General features: G+C 37.7%; 1 protein-coding gene and 1 long non-coding RNA gene across 2 annotated transcripts; one reads left to right on the forward strand and one right to left on the reverse strand.

The window, feature by feature from the left end:
* On the reverse strand, positions 1 to 3,909 carry LOC142161846 (uncharacterized). Its single transcript, XR_012693529.1, has 3 exons — positions 2,595 to 3,909; positions 1,950 to 2,081; positions 1 to 462 (listed from the first exon to the last, which is right to left on the reverse strand). It is a non-coding gene; the product is annotated as an uncharacterized LOC142161846 (long non-coding RNA).
* Positions 3,910 to 6,730: 2,821 nt separating this feature from the next.
* Positions 6,731 to 7,822, forward strand: LOC142162285 (uncharacterized). Its single transcript, XM_075218619.1, has 3 exons — positions 6,731 to 7,198; positions 7,304 to 7,528; positions 7,652 to 7,822. The coding sequence occupies exons 1-3, from the start codon at positions 6,731 to 6,733 to the stop codon at positions 7,820 to 7,822; spliced, it is 864 nt and encodes a 287-aa protein (XP_075074720.1).
* Positions 7,823 to 11,251: the final 3,429 nt, after the last annotated feature.

Here is an 11,251-nt window from a genome sequence, read left to right on the forward strand (position 1 = left end):
ATGCCAAAAATGATGTTAAATATGTAGACTACTATGTTTCGTATTCAGTACACCTGAAGTTAAGACTTACTAATTGAGTATTGAACTAAGTCTAATTCAAAAACCAGTATAAAGCACCCACACTATGCCATACCTATTTTATACAGATATATCAAGGCAAATCAAGAGTTTATACAACATAGCTCAAAAATTACCACCAATTTCCCTAACTTCACCAATCACTAAAAGAAGAGTTTCTCTATAAAGAGCAATTAAGCACATCTAGGTATTCCTCATTCGTTGTAGTTTTCAGTTGAATATAGCAGGCCAAGGAATGTCCCATTCAGAGTGGGCTGGATTTTTTTGGATTGTTCACTCCCTTCCCCGGACCGTGCGTCCACACAGGATGCTTCGTGCACCGGGCTATTTTTTTTTTTTTTGGTGTAATAGACAACTGATGAGTTGTCCGAAAGAAACCAGATTCTGAGTGTTGATATCAAGATATGAGAATTTTTTAGGAAAAGAATAAATGGCTACAAAATATACAAGCCCACAAAAGTGAATGATTAGACAATCAGGAACTCTATAACACAATTCTATTGTCCTGGATTCAGAGAAAATCCTCTTTTTCCTATTAAGAGAAAATTCGTCCAAGAAAAAAAGGATGTTGATAGGTTCAATAGTGAGACAGCCAATCAACAGTTATCTAACTATCCAATATTCTCCAATAACCTATGACTTTAGTCATGAAGTAGCAATTGGTCATGATCATAATTATGTCTACATTAAACAGCACCAAATATAGCAGATTCTTTGTAGTTTCCACATAATACAACACAAAAATCAAGTCTGATAAGAAGTATATGCCTTGACAAGAGACCTAAAGATAGTAAAGTTTATGTTTCCATTCAGTAGTAAAATCCGATACTGTTCCATAAACTTGATTAGAGTGCAGATACTATCTACCAATATTTCCCAGCTGCATTTCATTGTCCCCAGTAGTTCGTTTTTCTCTCATTCTGATTAGGTAATTGGAGTATGACCTGGCTTTTAGAAAGATGATATCAAGAGTAGGAATTTAGCTCCTCAAGGTGAGAACCATGTGCCAACTTTTAGTGTTTTTCTCAGAGGTCACGACTTATTGGACTGTTCAAGAAGTTTCCAGCTGTCTAAAGGGGATCACTTATCAGACGAAAGCTTTGAAAACCCGACCCCCCCCCCCCCCCCCGCCCCCCCGCCCAAAAAAAAAAAAAAAGATTATGTTTTCTGTTTATGCAATTTGCATTTTTCAGAGATAACCAAATAAAAAATAAATAGAAGACGGCTTCCTCAGTCTCACAAAAGCAGCTACCTGCATCATGCTACCCTTTTATAACACAGATGAAAGTACTTCTCTATACAATCAGTCTATGGAAGAATCTCCCAAATGAATAAAACTAATCAGCTACAAGTGGATCTAAGTATCAAACTATGTGCATTTTGCCTCAAGAAGACCTCCAAATAATGGCGCAAAACTAAATATAGGTTCCCAATCCATGGAAAACATAGCCAAATCAAGTTTGTGTGTTGTATGCTAATTACAAAAAGATCAATCTTATTCAACTATATCTTACTGAAAATGTCACTATTCAACCAAATAAAAGCTAACCTTTGACTAAATGAATCCATATTTTCCTGAAATTGTTAGTGAACTTGGAAGCGACATATCATATTCTCTTGACTAAGTTGCTTTTGGAACAAAACATTCTAAAATATTTCCTGAATTCAAAAAGAACTTCAACTAGAACTGGTGTTTGGTTGCACCCAGAAGTTTTTGGACACAACAAGGGAAAGTAAACTAATAAGGTGGCATGATTAGCATACCAGATAAATACAATTGACCACAGCTATAATAACCATGTGAAATAACAGAAATTTACTTTCTTCTCTAAAGAGATTAATACTAGTATAAAAATATGTTGGTAGTATACCTGTGGAATCACACATCTTAGTTTCACAAGCAGAACAACCTTCCCCAGCTGCATCTAAGCAGAAAAAGCACATTCAACTGCATTCCGTGTAGCTCTAACTAACAGCTTCCAAGAAAGGCCAGGTGCTCATAACTATAGGATAATTTGCGAGGAGTCAAAAGCTTCATTAATTAGCAAGTGCCTATAGATATAACAATTTATAAATAACACCCCATGCTTGAAAACAATTAAAGTAGTATTTGATAAGAAGAAATTATCCTAAGGTAACAAATAATGCTAGTTCACTTTATTCCAGCCAAGGTCAACACATCAAACATTTATTTATCTTAGAAAATGTTCCAGTCTCAGAGAAATAGGTGCTTTGAGTTCCACTGTCGAGCTGGTTTGCAGGATTTGATAGCTCGATCCCTTGCACTGGGGTGAAGGCCAGACATGATCTCAAGCCTGATATTGTGGCTGCACCAGTACTACTGCTTTTGAATTTCTTCTTTGCTATTTTGACTGATACATTGTTATTTAATAAAATTGATATGATCTTTAATTGTTAATTTAGTTATATATAGTTATATAAACAGTAGAAGTGTGACCTTATGGGACGAATTAGCCGAAAAAGGTGAAATACTACAGAAAATGATAGATGAAAACCTGTTATAGCCCAACGTAATGTGAAAGGGTATGTGTTAGAACCATCATATAAGATGTCTTTTCTCTCTAAAGGCGCACGTTAAGCAGGATCGCTAACGTACGCCAACAACCATGAACAGCCATCAAATCTTCGATGACGAAAAGCTCTACAGACCAAATTGAGGAATCGATTAGTAGATTGGTTACACCAGAATCGGGAATTGAACAACAACTAGGTCCTCAACAACTTATCAATTGGATGCCGGGGATGGCAAGTGCACCGACAATCATACAAACGACGGCAATGAATGAATCTCTACCACCGGTGACAAGAGCTACCATAATACCACCAGAAGCCTCAGTCCCATCGGAATTAGGAATTACAACAGCAGCGCGTAAATTGACTTACTCAACAGAGCCAGCTAGATCTATGGCGGAGATAGTCAAAGGAAATCGAATGAAGGACCATTCTATCCACCGGTGATTAAAGATGGAGTTAAGCTGGTTGAATTGAATCTAAATGAAGTGGAGCAGCAATGTCAACAATGGAAAAATGCCTAACTGGATATGTAATTGGGGGAAATCCAACTTTTAAAGAGATGCTCAAGTTTGTATATGGAGTATGGAGCTCAGTGAATACGCCAAAGGTACTGTTACATGGTGATGAATACTTCATCTTTAGATTTGATTCGATAGATGATAAAAACTTGATACTTCAAAATGGCCCTTATACGTTCAATAACAGACCCTTGGTTTTGAAGGAGTGGAATCCAGACTTTAGTATTAAAAATGAATCTATGAGAGTGGTTCCTATATGGGTGATGTTTCCAGGATTACCAGTACAGTTCTGGGCTGAGGAAAACTTAGGAAGATTGGCGAGTTATATTGGGAAACCACTGTGTAAGATAAGCTTACAACTCATGTTGACAGAGTTTCCTATGCTAGAGTTCTCATAGAGGTGGATATCACTCAAACTCTACCAGATGTTCTTCCTGTAATTGTGGAAAAAGGGAAAATTTGGGAACAAAATGTGGAGTATGAATGGAAGCCTACATTCTGTCAAGATTGTAATCAATTTGGACATATGACTGAGAAGTGTCAACAAAAACAATCCCAACAGAAACAACAAGGAAAGAAACATAACAAGAGGAAGAAGAAGGAGAAATGGGAATGGAAGATGAAAGCAGTAGAAGTAGAGGAGAAAGTTGAAGTACCAAAAACTACAACAAATCCTGAAACTAACAAGTGTGAGGTACCTCCAGCTACAAACTCAGAAGTGGCACCACCAATACAGGTGCAGTTATTCAACAAAGGGAAGCAGGTTGTAGTCCACCATGTCTCAAAGAAGAAAGATGGAAAACATATTAATGCACAAGAGATAGCTAGAAGAAACCAGGTTGCTCCTTTAAGGATCCTTGAGAAAGCAATAGCTGACCAAGATGGAATAGAGGATCAATTGGTAGACAAAGGAACCAAGACAAGCAAACCACCTCACCATGATATTTAGCTCTTGAAATATAAGGGGGCTGAACAAGCCTCACAAGCAAAAAGAGTTTAAACTGTTTTTGCTTACTAATAAGAGTTGGAAGGAAAGTTATCGGAAATGGGAGCCCGGAGAAGTAGTGGGGACGCAAACACTATGTGGTCGACGATGACAGACTGTATAAGGAAGGCGGCAAGAGATGTATTGGGGTTAGCTTCTGGCCGCGTCGGTGGCCATAAAGGAGACTGGTGGTGGAATGCAATTGTCCAAGGTAAAGTGGAAGCGAAGAAGGCAGCTTACCTGCGGTTAGTAGGGAGCACTGGCGAGGAGGAGAAGAGAGCGAATAGGGAGAGATATAAGGTAGCTAGGAAGGAGGCGAAGATGGCAGTAACGGAGGCTAAGACGGAAGCATTTGCTCGTATGTATGAGGAACTAGGAAACAAAGGTGGGGAGAAGAAGTTATTCTGACTCGCTAAGCTGAGAGAGAGGGCGGCACGGGATCTGGACCAGGTGAGGTGCATAAAAGATGAGGACGACAAAGTTTTGATGAGGGATGACCAGATTAAGAGGAGATGGCAAACCTACTTTCATAAACTTCTAAATGAAGAAGGGGATCAGGATATTGTACAAGGAGGATTGAGGAACGCCGACATCCACCATGAATTAAGCTACTGTAAGGACATTGAGGTCGATGAGGTCATCGAGGCAATGCATAAGATGATGGGGGGCAGAGCTACCGGGCCAGACAAAATTCCGGTTGAACTTTGGAGGTGTGTGGGTAGAGCAGGATTGGAATGGCTTACTGGGTTGTATAATGTGATACTCAAGACTAATAGGATGCCTGAAGAGTGGAGGTAATGTACAATGGTTCCGTTGTATAAGAACAAAGGCGATATCCAGAGCTGTAACAACTATAGAGGTATCAAATTACTGAGTCATACCATGAAAGTCTGGGAGAGAGTGGTAGAGATGAGAGTGCGAAGGACGATGTCTATCTTAGACAACCAGTTCGGGTTTATGCCGGGGCGATCTACCAAAGAATCTATCTATCTTATTAGGAGGATGACAGAATAGTGCAGGGATAAGAAGAAGGATCTCCACACGGTGTTTATTGATCTAGAGAAATCATACGACAGGGTTCCTAGGGAGGTCTTATGGAGCTGCTTAGAGGCTAAAGGGGTTCCGGTAGCCTACATTAGGGTGATTAGAGACATGTATGAAGGAGCTAAGACTCGGGTTAGGACAGTAGGAGGCGATTCTAAGCATTTTCCAGTTGTTACGGGGTTGCACCAAGGGTCTGCACTCAGCCCTTTCCTATTTGCCCTGGTGATGGATGCCATAACGCATCATATCCAAGGGGAGGTGCCATGGTGCATGCTATTTGCTGATGATATAGTCCTAATTTTATGAGACACGTCGCGGCGTCAACGAAAGGCTAGAGGTTTGGATACATGCCCTTGAGTCTAAAGGTTTCAGGTTGAGCAGGACGAAGGCAGAATACCTCGAGTGCAAATTTGGGGCTGAGCCGACGGAAGCGGGTGTGGAAGTGAGGCTTGACTCTCAAATCATCCCTAAGAGGAGTAGTTTCAAGTACCTTGGGTCAGTTATTCAGGGGATCGGGGAGATCGACGAGGATGTCACACACCGTATAGGGGTGGTTTAGATGAAGTGGAGGTTAGCGACGGGGGTCCTGTGTGACAAGAAAGTTCCACCGTTACTAAAAGGTAAGTTTTATAAAGCAGTGGTTAGGCCTGCAATACTGTATGGGACTGAGTGTTGGCCGGTTAAGAACTCACACACCCAGAAGATGAAAGTAGCAGAGATGAGGATGTTGAGGTGGATGTGCGGGCATACAAGAATAAATAAGATTAGGAATGAAGATATTCGAGAGAAGGTGGGTGTGTCCCCCATAGAGGACAAGATGCGGGAAGCAAGACTCAGATAGTTCGGGCACATTCAGAGGAGGAGCACTGATGCACCAGTGAGAAGGTGTGAGCGACTGGCTGTGGTGGGCATGAGGAGAGGTAGAGGGAGACCTAAGAAGTATTGGGGAGAGGTGATAAGACAGGACTTAACACGTCTTAGGATTACTGAGGACATGACTCTTGATAGGGGATTGTGGAGGTCGAGCATTAAAGTTGTAGGTTAGGGGGAAGCTGTGGGTGTTTCTACAGCGCACTAGAGTGTGACTAGCTAGTTATGAGGTAATCTTAGAATGTTACTGATCAGCTACCGATACAGGGAGTTATTTGTTGGATATTAGTATACCTTTCATCTATTTCGTATTTCCTATATTTCTTATATTGCTGCTATTTTGTTATTTTATGTTATGTTGTGCACTGTATGTTATTTTTAGTATGAGTCTATTGATAGTACTAACTTATCGTCTCTTGTTGATGTCTTGAGCCGAGGGTCTCCAAGAAACAGCCTCTCTGCCCCCCGGGGTAGGGGTAAGGTCTGCGTACATATTACCCTCCCCAGACTCCACTTGTGGGATTATACTGGGTTGTTGTTGTTGTTGCTTACTAATAAGATAGATATGGTGGGTATATTTGAAACCAAAGTAAGACAATCAAAAGCTGAAGTGATTCAGAAGAAGTTTAGCACAAGATGAAAATTTGTAGATAACTACTCAGAAGCACCTAAGGGGGGAATTTGGATTGGGTGGAAGACAATGAATGTGATAGACTCAGTAATTCAAACTTCTAATCAACTCATCCATTGTCATATTCCGGACAAAAAGTGTTATGGGACTTTTATCTATAGATTGCATACTGTTGCTGATAGAAAGCCTATGTGGGATCAACTTAGGGATATACATGCCAAGACAAATGGGCCATGGATCATACTTGGGGATTTCAATAGTATACTATCTGCTGGGGACAGAATTAATGTAGAACCAGTTCATCAACAGGAGCTAGCAGACTTCCAGTGCTGTATTGATGATATTAGAATAGGGCAAATAACCAAAAGAAGATGTCAATTCTCTTGGAGCAATAAGAGGGATGTAGAGGATAGAATTTACAGTCACATTGACTGGACATTTGGCAATCCAGATTGGTTCCAGATATATGCAGGAATTGAAGCTGTTTATATGCTACTAGGAGTCTCAGATCATTCTCCTATTGTGTTAAATACAGAGGTGAATAGGCCAAAAGTCAGAAGACCTTTTAGACTCCTAACAATACTTCTACAATAGGAAGAATATAGAGAAACAGTTAATACAAATTGGAAAAAACAAATTCAGGGGATTTCTATGTTTAGGATATGCAGAAGATTGAAGATGCTAGAAATCCAAACAAAGAACATCCACAAAGAGTACTCTTCCATCGATAAAAAGCTAGAGAACTTAAGGATAAAGTTGGAGACAATACAAAGGGCACTAAATGATGACTACTTCAATCCAATACTTATTGAGGAGGAGAAGCTGATAATTAAGTTGATAGAAAACTGGGATGCAGTTCAGGAAAGGGTACTTAGACAAAAATCAAGAGCTACTTGGATTGCATAAGGTGACTCAAATTTCAAATACTTTCATGCCTATCTGAAATCTAGACAAGCAAGGAATAAAGTGTCATGCATTTACAATGAGCAGAATAATAGAATAACTGAGCCAGAACAGATTCAGCAAGAATTCATCAACTTTTTCAAGAAGTTACTGGGGGAAGCAACTTATACACTTCCTGGAATAGATATCAACATTGCTAGGGATAATCCTACATTGACCCTAGAACAACAACAGTCTTTGCTGAATCCAGTGACATAAAAGAAGTTAAGCAGGCAAAATGGAGTTACCAGATGACAAAGCTCCAGGATTGGAAGGATATCCGGCTGAGTTCTATAAGACCTTCTGGGCGAGTATAGGGAAAGATGTGACAGAGGCTATTTAGCAGTTCATTGAAACAGGCAGGTTACTCAGAGAAATAAATTGCACCACTGTCACACTGATTCCTAAGGTGGATTATCCAACTTATGTGAAAGAATTCAGGCCAATTGCATGTTGCTCAACTCTATACAAGATTATTGCCAGGATCATAACAAAGAGACTAAAAACAGTTGTGTACTATCTTGTAGGACCAGCTCAATCTGCATTCATAGAGGGGAAAAATATTTTAGACAATGTCATTCTGGTTCATGAGTTGGTGATGGGGTATACAAGAAAAATAGTCTCTCCAAGATGCATCATTAAAGTTGATATTAGGAAAGCTTATGACTCAGTTGAATGGAGTTTCCTAAAACAACTACTGATTGAACTAGGGATTCCTTACAAGATGGTGACTCTGATAATGGAGTGTGTAACCACAGTAAGTTATTCTCTATTGATCAATGGTGGTATAACAACTAGATTCCCATCAAAGAAAGGCCTAAGACAGGGGGATCCTATGTTACCATATCTTTTTGTACTGGTGATGGAGTACCTAAACAGAGCATTGAAGCAACTATAGAGTAACCCAGACTTCAATTATCACCCTAAGTGCTCTAAACAACACATCACTCACATATGTTTGCCTGATGACCTGCTTCTGTGTTGTAGAGCAGATAAGATCTCAATGCAGCTTCTAATGAAATACTTTGAGCACTTTTCTTCTGTTTATGGACTTAAAACTAATATGGAGAAGAGCTCCTTGTATATTGCTGGAATAGTGGCATTCAAATAACAGGCTGTTGAATGTCTCTTCTGAAGTCATGGAATGAAGAAGTTACAGAACTGGCAAGCATGACAAGAGTAAACAACCCAAAATTGCTATCTATGCTTTTCTATTTGCAGCCACAGTTTATCACATCTTGATGGAAAGGAACAGTAGAAGATTCAGACAAATACAGAAGCCTCTTATAGAATTACTAAAAGATATAGCCTTGCAATTACACATTGTAGGACAAAGATATTCCAATTGGCAGAATAAATTAGATAGATTGATAGGATACCCAAGCTAGAAGTTGTTAGTTTTATGGTTCTATAACTGATACCCTTCCTAGAAGGTGAGTAGATATAGAACCTAATACTGAAAACAGATAGATCAGGAAGTTTTAAATAGGCTATTTTTCTAAGGATCCTGTCTCTATAGTCCAATGAGCAGGTGTGCTTGTAAATATTATACTTGATTGAAATAAAATTTTCCTTTTGACCAAAAAAAAAAAAATGTGAAAGGGTACAGAGGTGCTATATCATAGTAATACTTTTGTATATATAATACAAAAGGCATTTATATCTATAGTGATTACACTATCATTGCGAGTACCAACTTTCTTTTTCTTTTTTCTCTTCCTTTTGGGAGTAGGAAATTTTGCAGCATCTGTTACACCAATGAGTAGTGCATTAATCAAGCCAAGCTTTCAAAGAGCAACGGATATTCTGAACTGGTAAGACCCGATTTTCTGGTGTAAATTTTATGGGTGGTCATTTAGCTTTGTGTTCATTACCCAAAATTTATTTTCCTTTTATTTGTTACGTAAAAGTCAATTAATTTTGTGTTTATTACCTAAAAGTCATTTTTCTTTCTTTTGTTACACAAAAATTATTTTACTATGCTATAGTTATCACAAAAGTCACCTTGGCCAGATTTTATAATACTTTTACTTGAAAAGTCTATTATGCCCTTGACATTGTAAATCTTCTCATTTATGTAATACCTTCTATATTATATATTGTATAATATATTTTTACCTAGGTATTTTACTTATAATTAAAATAACTTTAAATTATTTTATTTATTATTTTTATAATATATTCATACATTTAATTTTTTCATGGCAATCACTTTGTTTAATCATATTTAAACATGAACATATTTTAAATATCAAAACGACAAATTTTTTTTATTTGAAATAATAAAAATATATTTGTTTAACAAATGATAGTTTTTATAGACATTAATATTTTTTAAAAAAAACTTTAAAAATATTTGTGTTTAATATTAAGTTTTATAAAAGCTATATCTATTAATATTAATTTTATTAAAAGTGTTAATCTGATGTGTCAGTGTGCTAAATGTTAGTATTTTGTTGATTGAATTAATGAATATTGCTTGCCTGATAAATCTGTGAGCTTCGATTTTATAATTTTTATTAGAAATATTTAATTAGGCAAGAACGTTGACTTGATATTTGTTCACAGTAATATTACTGACAAAATTAATAATGCTTCCAATATATTTTGAAAATTAACATTAAAAAAAATTAAATGTACAAATATATTATAAAAATAATAAATAAAATAATATTAAGTTATTTTAATTATAGATAAAATACCTAGGTATATTATATAGTATAAAATATAGAAGGTATTACATAAATGAGATGATTTATATAATATCAAGGGTATAATAGACTTTGAAAGTAGAAGCATTATAAAATTTGACCAAGGTGACTTTTGTGAAAATTAGGGTAAAGTAAAATAATTTTTATATAATAAAAGAAAGAAAAATGACTTTTAAATCATGAATTGTAACGACCCGGCCGGTCATTTCATGAGTTACCGTCCGTTTTTCCTATTTCTGCTTCTTATTTCCTTAATCAGCTATATTTTTTGGTATCGGGTTGGTTAGCTCTGGTTCGGAGATGTTTTGGTAAGTTTTGAGATACTTAATCTCTTTTGAGGAAGCTTAAGTTGGAAAAGTCAATCAGATGTTGACTTATGTGTTAAAGGGCCCAAATGTGAGTTCCGATGGTTCGGGTAGCTTCGGGAAGTGATTTGGGACTTAGGAGTGTGATTGGAATGTGTTTTGGAGGTCCGGAATAGATTTAGGCTTGAATTGGCGAAATTGAAATTTTGGCATTTTCCAGTTGGTAGGTGAGATTTTGATATAGAGGTCGGAATGGAATTCCGAATGTTGCAATAGGGCCGTTGTGTCATTTGGGATGTGTGTGCAAAATTTCAGGTCATTCAGACGTGGTTTGGTAGACTTTTTGATCAAAAGCGTAATTCAGAAGATTTTTGGGAACCTTAGGCTTGAATCCGATGGGTTTTGGTTGATCCGATATTGTTTGAGGTATTTTGAAGATTGGTATAAGTTTGGATGGTGGTATGTGACTTGTTTGTGCTTTTGGTTGAGGTCCTGGGGGGCCTCGGGGTGATTTCCGATGGTTGGCGGAAGGTTTGAGTTGGGTTGTGATAGCTAAAGTTTTTCCCATTGCTGTCATAACCGCACCTGCGGCTAAGGGACCGCAGATGCGGTCTCGCAGAAGCAAGTTAGGA

This window comes from Nicotiana tabacum, chromosome 7, assembly GCF_000715075.1.
Source record: "Nicotiana tabacum cultivar K326 chromosome 7, ASM71507v2, whole genome shotgun sequence".
Taxonomy (NCBI): Eukaryota; Viridiplantae; Streptophyta; class Magnoliopsida; order Solanales; family Solanaceae; genus Nicotiana; species Nicotiana tabacum.